This window comes from Balaenoptera acutorostrata, chromosome 9, assembly GCF_949987535.1.
Source record: "Balaenoptera acutorostrata chromosome 9, mBalAcu1.1, whole genome shotgun sequence".
Taxonomy (NCBI): domain Eukaryota; kingdom Metazoa; phylum Chordata; class Mammalia; order Artiodactyla; family Balaenopteridae; genus Balaenoptera; species Balaenoptera acutorostrata.
This window is the reverse complement of record NC_080072.1, coordinates 54,208,472-54,223,320: the sequence shown is the minus strand read 5'-3', so window position 1 is coordinate 54,223,320 and position 14,849 is coordinate 54,208,472. Positions and strand designations below refer to the sequence as shown.

At 42.7% G+C, this 14,849-nt stretch overlaps 1 protein-coding gene across 2 annotated transcripts in view; it reads right to left on the bottom strand.

Annotated features, from left to right (window-relative positions):
- Positions 1-3,166, bottom strand: part of POLD3 (DNA polymerase delta 3, accessory subunit) — a 41,949-nt gene extending 38,783 nt beyond the window's left edge. For both annotated transcript variants that reach the window (XR_009009359.1, XM_057553856.1), the window contains exons 1-2: positions 3,007-3,166; positions 1,590-1,645 (exon numbers count right to left, since the gene is read on the bottom strand). Coding sequence is in view for 1 of the 2 variants with exons in the window: in XM_057553856.1 (XP_057409839.1) it covers positions 1,590-1,645; positions 3,007-3,066 (116 nt within the window). In the remaining variant the exon portion in view is untranslated. The remainder of the gene's footprint in view (positions 1-1,589; positions 1,646-3,006) is intronic.
- Positions 3,167-14,849: the final 11,683 nt, after the last annotated feature.

The window sequence follows — 14,849 nt, the reverse complement described above, 5'->3', positions numbered from 1 at the left end:
CTGCATAACTCTGTAAATATATTAAAAATCATTGAATTGTACATTTTAAACGGGTGAATTGTATGGTATATGAAATATATCTAAATAAAGCTGTTTTTAAAAAAAATAATTATGAAAGAAAGTAACAGGGTGCATGACACAGAGAGAGGAGTAGGGACACCGGAAATAGAGCATTAGGGAAGAGTTACTATATGAAGTAATGTGTGAAATTTGAGCTGAAACCTGAACAATGAGGACAGCTGTGAGAAGAGCATTCCAGGCAGAGGGAATGGGACAAATTTCCTTGAGTGAGAATGGGCTTGGCACATCTGAGGAACAGAAAGGCAAATATGGCTAGAGTATAAGTGATGTAGAGGGTGGTATGGGATGAAACTGGTAGACAGGCAGGGGCTAGACAGCGTATTAATTCCATAAAAATTATAGGAAATAATTCCATAAAAATTATAGCTACAGTAAAATTGCCGGCAACTTTATTTCATCTCCAGTCCTCAATATGCACCTTTAATCTCAATAGGCTTATATAGTAACAGTTAACTCATTTCATATTTAAACATCTATAACCATAACAAATAATTACTCTTATGGGTGTCTAATCCCAAAGTTACCTAAACCTGTTAGGTTTGGGCCAGGACTGGTCTCAGCAATGGTAATCTCAAATAGTCAAAATCAGTCCGAACCCATCCCTGGGCCAAGAGTTTCAGGTCTTGAAGGCATAAACATCACAGTCAAAATTAAACTCCTGGATCTGCCAAACAGCAACCCAAATCAAGCCAAATCAACCCATTCTAGAGATCAGGGATTTTTTTTTAAGACTCACAGAATGTTCCTATGACTCAAGGAATAGGGAAAAACCAAACCACCTTTAGGAATAAAGCAAACAAAATGAGTATTTAACTCAATATATGTTAACAGGCTCTCAGCCTGTTCACCAATTCCTACCCATTGGACATAGACAACACCTGCACATTTTCAGGTGAAGAAATTCCGAAGTTAATTCAAAAGCCTGCCCCTTCCATTTTGGCCCCAGGTCGGACTACAAGTTTCAGCAAGGAAAGGTGATAGGGCAAAATTCAAGAAGGGCAATGCTCTGTCATCCTGAACACTCCCTTTTTAGTTTCACTTAAATAGTTCTACCCTGTCTTATACTGTTACACAGCTGTGTCAAACACCTGTTGACCTCATTATGGAAGTTATTTCAGTAACACCCAGAGATGGGCCTAAGGAGCACATGTGAAAATGTAATGAAGATGTTTAAGATAACAGACATATAAATCTGAGATGTAAACAGAATTGGCTAGCCCATTTAATAAATTAGAAATAACAAAGTGATGTTAACCAGAGGGCAAGGCTACAAATAAATCCAGTAAACATATCACCACACATTTGTATACAAGTCCACCTATCTCCTAAATAACAGACAAAAGCATTAAAGGTAGTAAAAAAAGGTATTCTTTCCCATTCCCCCTCAGGGTGGGTGAGGTGTGGGTTCTAACCTAGAGACTATCTGTAAAGCTAACAAAGCAAAAGAAAACAAACAAACAAAACCAAAAATTCCAATCAGATTAAAATTAGTAATAAATTGTACTTACTGTTTGGCCTGATTAACATGAACTCCTAGTGTATAGCTCAGCCATTTGTATGTCACCTGCAAGAAGGAGTTTTATTTTAATGTTTTATTAGATGACTCCAGAGTGCAGGTCAGTCCCAAGGGCTCCTAAAGATTCTTACTCCTAGATGATTAAGCCTTATAAATTACATTAGATGCCACCCCAGTTTTGCCAAGAACCATACACCTAGGCAGGTAGGACTCAGATATTTATCTTACAAATACTAAGAAGTCTGTATCATAGATTAATGCAAGAATCTAAAAAGAAAGGCTGAATATACATAGAAAAAAAATCTCATTTTTCTCACAGTCCTTGTTTTACTAAGGCCCTTTTTTTCACATTCTGTCCTTTTTTGGGGCCACCACCAAAAACTATCCTCAAACTCACCCAGAAGCTAGGTTACTTTGGAGTGTATAACTCAGAAACTTCTGAGGAAAGTTGCAGCCATACAAACATTAAAGGGCACAGGTGGTGCAGGGGTCAGGGAATGAGTGAAGTTGTTGAATACTGTATCAAGAGGTTAGACTGGGCACTACTGGCATCAAGCTTTGATCTTCCTTCCATCCTTCGTTGAACTCTCCTGTCATTTGCCACCTCCTTATAACCTGTCACCCTCCTCTCAAAGTCTTCCAATTCTAAACGCTGAGTTTCCAATAATTAGAAGACTTATATAGGTTAGGCAAAGGCAGTGTGATGTAGAGGAAAGCACTAGCAAAAGAGACAGACCTAGGCTGGAAAACTGATTATCCCTTACTAATCACAAATAAATTATTTGGTCCCTCTGCTTCAACTGCCTTTTCTAGGGATACTTCCACCGACCTCCAGGTGGGTCACTGTAGAGACTAAACGCAATAATGTGTATCCAAAGCTCACAGTAGGCACTCAGTCATCACGATTTGCGAAGCGCTCTCACATCCATCGTCTCACTTGATCTTTACTCCAACCCTGTGAGGCAGGCCAAGCCTGTATCAATACCAAACTTCCAGGAGGAGGAAACCAACTGACGGCCGGAAGGTTACATGTCACTTAACCCGGTCAAAACACAATTTCCTCAACTGAAAACTTGAGACTTCAAACGCCAACCACGTCGTCAGGCAAGTGTAGAGACGCCTTAGAAACACTATCAACCAATGTTCCTCCCCGCCCCCCCGCCCCCGACCTCCGGGGCCCCGGGCCTGTGCACAGAACCCAGCACGCCCACCCTAAGGACGCGGATTTGCGCGCGAGCCACAGGTCCTCCCCGGCGAGTTCTCGCTCGCCCTGGGGCACCAGGCGTGGGGACCGTGTCCCCTGGGCCAGTCCCCACGCGGCACACGCAGACGCGTCAAGGCCCCCGCCGCCCTCGCTGGGCCCAGGACCCCAGTCGCACGCCCGCATTCCCCAAATCCTAGCTCCTCACGATCTTGTTCTGGTCCGTGACGAACTCGTCTATATTTTCCAGATAAAACTGGTCCGCCATGGTGCCGCTGCGCCGGACCCGCAGCCTCCGAGCTCCCCTGGCCACCACAACTGCAACTCCCGCCGGCGGGAAACGTCTTTCCTCCCTCACAGGTCCCGGGTCGTTTCCCACAGCAACGGAGGCGACGCGCTACGGCGGCCGCCCGAGGGTCAAACTAGTCTCGGAGACGAGGCAGGCTGAGCGAAGCGGAGCTAATAGGAGCGGACGGAAGTGAGGTCCTAGCGGCGCAGGCGTGCTCTGGAAGGGCTGAGTGTAGAGCCCTAGTTTCAAATCCCAGTTCTGCCTCTTAGTGAGTGACCCAGGGCAAAATACCTCACCTCTAGGAACTACAGTCTTTCCAACTCTAAATTGATAAAATAATCCTTACCTTTTCATACATTTATTCAACAAATATTTATTAGGTACCCAGTCTATTCCAGGCACTTCTTAGGCACTGGGACATAGCAGTGAACAATAAAGACAGAAATAAACAAGTATTTTAGTAAAGTCCTGCCAGCTGGGATAAAGTACTGCCTGTTATAATCTCTCAGAATTGAGAAATCAGGGAAAGTTTTCCAGAGAGGATGAGAGAGGGGGAGTATTTGCTGGGAAGAGAATAGTTTTCATTATGGTTGGAATGCCAGGAGAAAAGGACAATGAGGAGGGATGAGACCGAAGAAGCCAAATCATGCTATGCCTACAAGGTTGTGTGAAGGGGCACGTGCACTTTATTCTCAAGAAAAGTTTTCGAATTGGGGAATTTCAGCTAAAATTTCTCCTAACATCAGCTAAAAAACCATTCAGCAGAAGCCAGTGTATTTCAGTAGGGCAGCATAGTGGATAATGGAGCAGGCCCTAGAGTTAGACCCTGGATTTGAATCCTGGTTTTGATATTTGTGTGTGAACTTAGGTAAGTTATTTAACCACTGCAAGCCTGTTTCCCCACCTACAAAATGGAAATAGTGGGACTTCCCTGGCAATCCAGCGGTTAAGACTCTGCCTTTCTAGTGCAGGGGGCGCGGGTTTGATCTCTGGTCAGGGAACTAAGATCCCACATGCCTCAAAGCCCGGCCAAAACATAAAAAAAAAAAAAAGATGGAAGTAGCAATAGCACCCATTTCAAATGTTTGTTGCAACATGCATTCATTCAAGACATAGTTAGCAAAAGCCTACTAAGGACCAGGCACTGTTCTGGGTACTGGGGCCCTGGGGATACAGCTGTGATCAATAACACACAGAGCCTGTTCACATGTAGCTTACATTTTCTTGGAGATTTTTAAGTGAGGGACGGTAGCAGCTTAAAATAGGATCATACGTACTGGAAATTGAGAACTGAGTAACTTGGGTTTTCTTTGAGTCAGCAAAAACTGCTAATGAATTAGATGAGTGGAGTATGAGAAAGACAGTAATCAAGGAAAATGCCTAGATTTGGAACCTAAATCTTTAGGTTAATGGTGATGCCTTTGACTACTGAGATATGAAGACTGAGAGAAAGAGCAGATGAGAAAATTTAAGAATTTTATTTGGCCAGAGTTATAAACGGGATAATATACATATACCCCTCATGCCATGCCTGCACACAATGAAATCAACAATTAGTAGCTGTACTTGGAATTGGCAAATAATAAAATGACTAAAGTTAGAAAACAACAACAACAAAAAAACAGTTATTACATTACTATATACCAGGCACACTGTACCAGGCTTTGAGAGTGAGATTTCATTTGATTCTCATAGAATCCCTGCAAATGGATTGTGTTTGTCCATATTTTATAGACTAGATTGCTGAGGCTCAAGAGAGGAGACATGGATTTTCCAGGTCACAGGGTTAAGTGGTAGTACTGGAGCTGGAACTCGTTTCTAGTCATTGCTCCACAGGATTGGAAAAGAAGTCAAAATTGACCAAAGAAGAGTCTTGATACTACCTCCCTGCCTAAAGGGAGCAGATGATAATACTTATAGACTACCTGGCCCAACATGGTCCTAGATCTGCCAATATTAAAAGAGTTGCATATCTTTTAGAAGCTAGATTCGTGGTTGTCTTTCGGAAGATAGAAACTGAAAGGGAGTAGGAGGAGGCTTCTGAGAAAAAGGTAATGTTCTGGTTCTGGATCTGTGTGCTAATCCCATGGGTGTGTCAAGTCTGTGAAAATTTGAACTGTACACTTTTGATATATATGGTTTTCTATATGTGTGTTTACATCTATAAAAAGTTTAAATGATTATTCAGGAAATCTTTAACTACTGTGCCAGGTCTTCTCAAATCAGTAAAACAGAAAATAGGTACAGGTAAGGATGGGTATTGGAAAGGTTGGGTTCAGTCTTAACCTTGGAAAAAGGAAAAGAGATTCTGGGAAGAAAGGACAATGGACAAATGGACCCCAGGCAAGACAGTAATGGAATTATCAAGTTAAGATAAATGATCAAAGGCATCTCCAAGACTGGGTTGGAATAATGAGACTAGAAAGGAATGACCACCGGCTATGCCCGGGAGGGGGCAGGTTGGGAGTTGGGCTTGTACATTAAGGGCAGGGAGCTGGAGGGGGAAGGGAAAGCTCTTCTGCTTATGTCTGAGGCCTACCCAGCCTTGAACATTCCTACCTCAGGGGAGGGTAGCTGACTGGAAAGCATGTGGGCTTTGGAAATACATTTTTCTTTTAAAAAGCAAGCAAAGCAAACAAACAAAAACCTAGGCTTGAATCCCAGCTTCACCACTTTCTAGCTGCGTGGCCTTGGGCAAATCATTTAACCTCTCTAGTCCTCACTTTGATCATCTTTAAAGAAGGGACAATGATATGTAGTGATGTTCTGATAAATGATTAAGAACCAATTTACCAAATAAAAAAAGCCCTGATTTGTAGTGGTTGCCAGCTTCTGTGGTGTAAATATTCCCACCATAGCAGATTCCAAACTACAGATAGTGACATCACAGAATGCAGAGTCAGGAAGAGATGCACACTATCACACCATTATTTCCACTGTACAGATACAATAAGCAAATAACCTCAAGAGCATAGATGATAGTAAAATGTAGTAATATAATTGAGAAATAAGATTTGAATATTATCTTTGTTTTTAATATAATTTATTTAATAGTAAGTTATGTAATTTAATTTTTAGTAACAGCTCTGTTTAACAAGTGACTTGCAAACTTTCTGAAACTTTAACGTTCAGCTCTCATAAGCAAGTACATGCCATCTCTAGCACATTACTATAAATATAATTTAACTTGCATGATTGAGGGGATTGAAGGAAACATGTTCTGTGCCTGGCAGATAGCTAAGTGCTCTAAAAATGGTAACTATTATTATATAACTAACACTTGCATACAACTAACTATATGCCAGACTCTGTTCCAAGTGCTTCACAAATAGTAACCCATCTAACCTCCATAAGAGTCCTAGAAAGTAAGGTGTGTTATTAGCCCCTTTTTCCAGATAAGTAAACATTGGCACAGAGAGGTTAAGTAACTCGCCCAAGATCACAGAGTAAGTGGCAAAGCCAGAATTATAACCCAGGCAGTCTGGCTCCAACATCCATGATCTTAAACGTTTGTATTTTGCTGCCTCATTATTAGTTTACAACTGCATATAGGAAAATAATAAGTACTGTGAAAGTCTAACACACTTTATTGCAGAATTTTGGAATCCCTGTGCACATCGGTCAAGTGAGAATTGCTTTCAGTGGAAGCCAAGTAACAAATGATATATGTTGAGTATCTAAAGGATGTGGGAATATAGAGTCCAGGTAAACAGGAGTTAATCTTAGAAGTTTTCAAGGCAATTGTTGCCGGGGGGGAACAAGGTGGAGGGAGGAAAGTTGGTGAGGGGGGAATGGATCTTTGATTAGGTTTATGGAGAAAACCACAGCTAACAAATGCCAGTGTACAAGCCTAGGACTGTGGCCAGGAGATTAGTGTTTTTCTAAATAATGCCTGAAAGCTTAGTTCTAGGGTCAAAAGTAAATCAGAAAAGAAAGGAGCGCTCTGCACTTTCACGCCCATAAATCATAGGTGTGAAACTCCTTCAGCTCATGTGCATCACTGAAATGTTAATAACTATCATTTATTGAGCACCTACCGTGTTGTGGGGACCTTGCAGAGAATGACTCATTTAATCCTCAAACAACCCTGTTAAATTCTATTATCCCTTCACCAAAAAAGAACCCAAATTTGAAATCAATTTTATGTTGTTGATAGGAAGAATGAATGGGAAATGATTTCATATAAGTTCGAAGACAAGTTTTGCTTAAACTAATAACTAAGTAGGATTTTAGAACTGGCCTCCTTCTAATATAATAACAACAACCTCACCAGCATCTAATAGGTTCTCAGTGACGTTTATTGACTTAAATTCAATTACACTGAAGGAAGTGAGATTTGAGGGGGAAAAACACTGGATTAAGAAACAAGGTGATCTGAGACAGTGTTCACTCTAACTTATCATTCTTGGAGTGTGGAAAGTGTACAGACACCATGCTAGGCCTTTTACTTTAATATTCTCATTTAATCTTCAAAATAATTCTATAAAGTAAATAAATATTATTACTTACCTACTATTATCCCTGTTTTACAGATGAAGAAACTGGAGCTCAGAGAGGTTAAGTAACTTGCCCCAAACCATCCAGGTAATAAGTGGTGGAGATAGGTTTCCACCCAGGTGTGCCCAGAGCCCATGCTCAAACACTGTGGTTGTCTTTGGAGGAGAGCATTGGACTGATTTTTATTCTTTTCCTTATTTTATTGTTTTCTGTGCATCTTTGAATTTTTATGAGTCATTTTTACAAGTATCATTTTTATTGTTAGAAAAAAATGAACATATTTTCACTTTGAAGAAAAAGTGCATTTAGCAACATAAAATTAACTCATCTTCCTACTCCAGGCATGGTGTTTTCCCTATTTGAAATGTAAAAGGCGAATCTCCAAAAAGGAAAAGTACCACCATTCCTTCCTTCACCTCAAATGCTGCTTCTTTTAATAAGACAACTCACTCCCTATTCCTTAAGGATGAGGCTTAAGATTAGTTTTAAGAACACGAGCAGTTCTGGGGATGGCAGTGTCAGGTGATACCAACAGTGGGAGCCATAGCATTAAGGCTCCATGTCTCAAAACAGAACCTAAGGTTGATGTTAGAAATAGAAGACTGACCTTCCTCTTCATCCCACTTTACCCCAGAAATGATTGGCTTCGGAGAGTCTAATGATTCTGACAGAGCGTGGGGTGGGAAATCTGGACGGGGCTCAATATTGGGAGGGAATGAGGAGCCGTCAGCCTGTACGTGGGCAGGATCCCCAGACCGGGAGCAGGGGAAGAGGGCCTGTAAGAGGAGCTCAGGAGCCCCACCAGCTGGCTGGGCTTCAGGGCTGCCATAGGTCTCTGGGGGATAGCATTCCAGTCAGGGTAACGGGTATAAGATTACGAATTATGACTCGGAGGCCACATAACTGTCCAAGGGCCACTCCAGAGTCCCAGAGGCTCAGGACTTATTAACACCAAGGTATTTAGCATTAGGTCATTCGTACATTCATTCATCAAACGTTACTAAAGGTCTCCTACCTACTAGACCCTGTGTGACCAATGGGAACACAGCATGGTCTTCATCCCTGGGGATTTTAGAGTTGGGGGGGAATAAACAGCAATACAGTGCAAGGGAAGCACAGGGTGCCATGTGAACCCACAGGAGGCAACCAGCCCAGCCTGAGGATCAGAAGAAATGTGGACTTGGGTTTCCAGGATTAGATACCGCATAATCCCTCCTCTCACTTTAGGCAAAATATAAAAGAAATGAACTCAGGGTGCTGCCATTTTTATAGTTTTTAACAATGCAAAACACACCTGTATTTCCTCTTAAAAAAAAAAAAAGAGCTGTTTTATGAGAATACATATACCTTGTGCAGACTGTCCTGTGGAATGTACAGCCACCAAGGCCAGGACACATCAGCCTTCCTGACAGCTGGGGAGGCAGGAGCCCAGGGGACGGTGAGATAAGGCTCCAGGTGCTGTTTCAAAACACTTTATCAGCTCTGTAAAAATCAATGTAAAACCCCTCAGTTATCAAAACAAGGTGGATGAGGCAAGAGGACACTCAGACACTGGTTCCCTTGTTTCATACCCACGGCACCGAACCACACCTCCCCCCAGCCCACACTCACACCCCAGCCCGTTCATCCCTCAGCTCAGCCACCGGAGGCTCACGGTGCCGTCTCTGTTGCCGCAGACATTCAGAAGAAGAACAGGAGGACCTCACCCCCACCCCATCTTGCAGTTGCTTTGTACATTGTTTTCCTTTGTCCATTCCCTTGGGGGCTGGAAGGGGGCTGGGGGTGGAGGGGATGCTGAAGGTAAAAGTTAATTGGAAATTGGCTATGAGAAGTTTTGTCTCAAGCATATCATTTCTGAATTATTAAAATTGGGGGCAGGGGGCATTGGCTTTCAGGGCTGAAAAGAAGCATATGATCCTTCTCTTACAGACCATTGATCTCTGGCTCCCAAACCCTGCTGGGTGGGAATACTTCCGAGGAAATGCTGTGTGGCTTCAGCTTTAGTTTCCCGTGAAGAAGGGGCAGAGGCCATTCTAGACACTGTCCTGATGGAGTGGGCTGCTCTCTTTGCTCAGTCTGTCTCCTGGCATCGCTGCTTCTCTCTCTATGACTATTCTGTTTTCTTCTTTGGCTTAACCACTGTCTCTACTTCCTCAGAATTTCCGTTTAAACACAGCCATAGGTTGCCATGGCTCATCTCTCCCACTGCCTCCAGTTTTTGCCCGTCACTACAGATTTTCTCAACAATTCCCCATTTTGTAATTCCTAAATTGTTGAACCTGATAGGCTCAGCTTATCTCAGACTTTTGTTTCTTTTAAATCTCAGATTAGCAATATCTTTCTCAGGATACTGAGCAGCCAGTGGAAAGATTCCTCTGGGATAATTGCTTCTTCATTCATTCTCCAGTTGTTGATTGAGTTCCTTCTATGAGCTGACTATGTCTGTGAGCTACGATAGAATACAAGAGACATGTGGCCCTGGATGGAAACAGAGAAGTTAACGAAAAGTTACGAAATCATGGTATGAGAGGAAACAAACAGTGTGCACCCATTGGAGATGTCCGGTAGACTGTGGGGTATGCCTGTGCCCAGATGCAGAATTAGAGTGGGGATCCACACATGTAGATGGGAACTGAAGACACTGGAGGGGATTAGATGAACCAGGGACAGAGCCAAAGGCAGAACCCCAGGGAACAGTTAAGGGACACATGAAGGAGAAAAGGCCTAAAAAGAGAACTGAGAGGGAGAAGGAGCACTTACAGGGTTCAAAGTGGAAACAAGAGGAGAAGTGAGTTTGAAGGAGGAATTTTTGACAGTGTCAAATGCTTCCCCAAAGTAGCGCTGGGTAGGGATTGAGAGGAATGCATTGGACTTGGCAATTAGGGGGCCTCTGGTGACACTGGCCAGAGGAGTGAGCGGCACAAAAGCCAGATTGCAGTGAGTTAAGGAGTGAGGAAGAGTGAAAAAAGGAACTGAAGATAGAGGGTAGTGACAACGTTGGCCAACTAAGTCTGTGAAACAGAGAGGTGGGTGGGGGTGAGGGTGGTCATGAATTTCACAACACGTCTGCCTAAGCAACAGGGGTGGGAGGTGGTGATGGGTGTTAGTCTGAGAAGGAAGTATGATAGGCATTCTGGGGTCCTTTCTATGTAGAAGGTCCTCAGTCAGGGGTGCCTCAGAAACTGCAGGCCTGAATCTGCAGGAGGAGAGCATGTGGTAGATCCTCGGTTCCCTTGGAATGGGGATTTTTCAAAAGTCTTTTCATCCCTGGATTCCCAGCACCCAGCGTGGTCATGGCTGGCATGGCGTAGGCCCTTAGCAAATATTTGTTGACTGATAACTGAATGGCAGAATGAGTAAATGGATGGATGAATGGAATTGAATTAAATATTGTTCTGCTCTATAATCCCTTTTGTTGATTTACAGAACATTGTTTGTGGAAGGTGTTGTCTTTCCTTTCCCTCCACCACTGAAATTGTTACATAGTCTTGTTATCAGGGGGAGCATTACTGATAAGTTAACTGGGGAGATTCAGCTGCCTTCAAAGGCCCAGTGATCAGAAATAGGGAAAGAGGAATGACCTTTTATGGACAGAAGTCAGGACCAAGTCCAGACCCTAAACAAGCCTGAGAGTTGCAAAGAGCACTGCTGCTGAAGACCCCGAAGGGAGGCGCCATGCATTCCTATATGTACAATCTTTATAGGCAGGATTTTATCTAGTAAACACTCCATACATTTTGGGTTGACTAATTTGAAGTATCTTACCTTTCAATATTTTCTTCCAAGACTCTAGAGAGTAAGAGACAAAATCAGATGGTAGACTCCCCCCAGACGAATTCTCCTCATTTCCCCTTTCTCTGTCTGACGAGGAAATGCCTCCATCACCCTTCTGATCTCCCTGGACCTGCCCTATTTCAGACCCTCCTTATCATCAGTCTTTTTTTTTTTTTTTTTAACTTGTTTTTCGGCTTATAAAGGAAATCATGCTCATCTACATCTTCTCTAGCCTGATCTCTGTTCCAATCTGCCTCCGCCCCCCACTCCGGTCCTTCTTTAACACCAGTTCCACGATGACATTTCTAAAACACAGAACTGATGATATTACTCCCTGCTTAAAAACCACAGTCCTATTTTAGAACACTTCCATTGCCCCCCAAAAGTTCCCTTGTGCCCTCATTCCCTGCTTACACAATCAATCCCTATTCCCACCCCCAACACCAGGCGACCACTGATCTCCTTTCTGTCGCTATAATTTTGTCTCTTCTAGAAATTTCATATAAATGGAACTATAAAATATGTAGTTTTCTGGGTTAGGCTTCTGTTATGGGCTGAATTGTGTCCCCACCCCAAATTCATATGTTGAAATTCTAACCCCCAGTAGCTCAGAATGTGACTATATTTGGAGATAGGGTCTTTAAAGAGATAATTAAGTTAAAATGAGGTTATTGGGGTGGGCCCTAATCTAATATGACTGGTGTCCATATAAGAAAAGGAAATTAAGACACATGTACACTGCAGATGGAAGACCATGTGAAGACACAGGGAGAAGAGGGCCATCTACAAGCCAAGGAGAGAGGCCTCAGAAGAAGTCAACCCTGATAACACCTTGATCTCAGACTTCTAGCCTCCAGAATCGTGAAAAAATAAATTTCTATTGTTTAAGCCACCCAGTTTGTGATACTTTTTTATGGCAGCCCTAGCAAACTAATATAGCTTCTTTCATGTAGCATGATGTTTTTGAGATTCTTTCATAATAGTGTAAATATTAGTAGTTCTTAGTGGGAGGCCCGCGCACCGCGATGAAGAGTGGCCCCCGCTTGCCACAACTAGAGAAAGCCGTCGCACAAAAACGAAGACCCAACACAGCCATAAATAAAATAAATAAATAAAATTTTTTTAAAAAGTTTAAAATTGGCTGCACCAGTTGGCAGTCACATGAGTGGCATGTGAGGATATCCATTTCTCCTCATAAAAAATAAATAAATAAATAAATAAATAAATATTAGTAGTTCTTTACTTTTTGTTGCTCGGTAGTATTCCATGGATGTACCTTATTTTGTTTATTTATTCACCAGTTGATAGACATTTGGATTGTTTCCAGTTTTGGTGCTAAAACTCCTGCTAAAAAAATTTTCATACAAGTCTTCATGTGAACATATGTTTTCATTTCTCTTGGGTAGATCCCAGAGCTTTTAAGATCAAGTTTAAGTTTCTTACTTCTTCAACCTCACTTCTCACCCTCTATTGCTTCTTATCTTTGCTTCAGCACCAGAGATTGCTCATAAATAGATTGCATATACTATGCTATTTCTCACTTACAAGTCTTTACATATGCTGTGTCCTCTCTGGACTCTCGTTTCCTCATCTGTAAATGGAGATAATAATCAGACATACTGAGCCTGAGATGTTAGCGGAATATAATCTAATAGACAGTACCTCTCATCTAGACAGTGCTTTATAAAAATTTACAAAGCTTATTCATATCCTTTATCTCCTTTGATCAACTCTGTCACATAGTCAGGGATTATAGTTTAGCAGCTATGGCAGATTGTAAAAATGGCCAGGAATTATTCACTCCTCTCTATCTACACCTTTTAAAAGTGTCCTTCCACACTGACTGGTTTGGCTTTGTTGTTCACTTTGACTAGAAACGTGCTTGAGTGCAGGGGCTTCCCTTCTCTTGCCACACGTGGAGTCGAGAGACCACCATGTGAATGAGCCTAGGCTAGGCTGCTGGAGGACAAGAGGTCACATTGGAGGAGAAAAAAGGTGCCCCCAATATGTGAGTGAGGCCACCACCCAACTTGCCAGTTGACTACAGACCCGAGGGGGAGCCCAGCATAGATCTGCTGAGCTGACCAAGACCAGGTGACCTATGGAATATGAGCTAAATAAAGTGATCATTGTTTTAAGCCACTGTGTTTCAGGGTGAGTCATTTTACAGCAAAAGCTAACCAATATGGAGATTCAGTGCAATAAAGCTTTGGAGCTAAGCAGCCTGGGTTTGAATTCTAGTTCTGTCATTTACTAGCATTGTAGCCGTGGGTAAGCTACTCCATCTTTCTGAGCTTCCGGGTCCTCATCTGAACAAAGGGGATAATGGTAGTGCCCATTCCCTGGGGTTGTGAAGATTCAATAAGATGATAGATGTCAGACATTAGCTCATGTGCCACTGGGCTCGACATAAGTGCCTAATAGAGGGAGCCATTGTTCAGATGAGTAAACTAAAGATGAGAAGACTAAAATTCCAGATGTTTAGTGTCTTTCTCCAAGATCACACAGCCAGAAAGCGACTGAACTTGGCACTCACACTGGGACTTCTTGACCCCCACCAAGTTTAGGATTCATGATAGACTAGTGGGGGAGATTGACTGGGGGTGAGGAGTAGCATTCATTGTCCACTTTGCAGATTGCCTTGCAGTATGAAAGCCAAATAGGCTAAAGTTAATGAATGATCAAACTGAACTTCTATGAAGATTAATTTGGTAGCACAAAGTACAAGTCATTGGGAGGCATTGGTAGTCCTACCCCTTCATCCTCAGGATTCCATGTCTCCCCAGGTCTGGTTTTCTGTTTGTACTGTTTCTCAAATCCACTCTTTTCTCTGCACTCTATTTCCTTAAACTGTGCCCCTTTCTGGAGCTTCCAGCTTCCTTTGGTGTCTCCTGTTCTAATCCTTTCTCCTCTCCCTGCATCTTCTACACTTTGTGCTCTGTGCCAGCACAGATGCTGACCAGAGGACAGAATCTGCTCGTGAGTTTTACCTAGGGGCTGGCTAGATGGCTTCCAGGTACTGAAATGAAAGACCTCCAAGTGCCTCAGACATCCCATCCCTAGAACGAAGGGCCCACGAGAAGGCCTTCCAGATCTGATCAGTTCTGCAGGCAGTGCCCAAACCCTAATAAAGGACTGGCAGGTACGTACCGTCACTGAGCAGCAGAGGGCAGCACCAGCTGCTCCTTTGTCATCTCCCATCAGGAGCTGCTGGTGCTCCTTCACAGAGGAAGAATAACAATGAAGACAGGACCTCAACAACCAATTAGAAAACGCTCTGTGGGCCAGACTTTAATTGAATTAATTGCCTGAATTGAAAGAATAGGGGATTTTATATTAAAATAGGATTTCAGGCTTTAATTATTAATCCAAACATCTGGCTGCCATCCTTTGTCCAGGCTGTGCTCTCCCGTGGGCCTTAGTCCTTGCCACTCCCTATGGTCTTCCCAACATTTAGGCCAAATGTCTTTTGCCATTGATCAAAGTCCTTG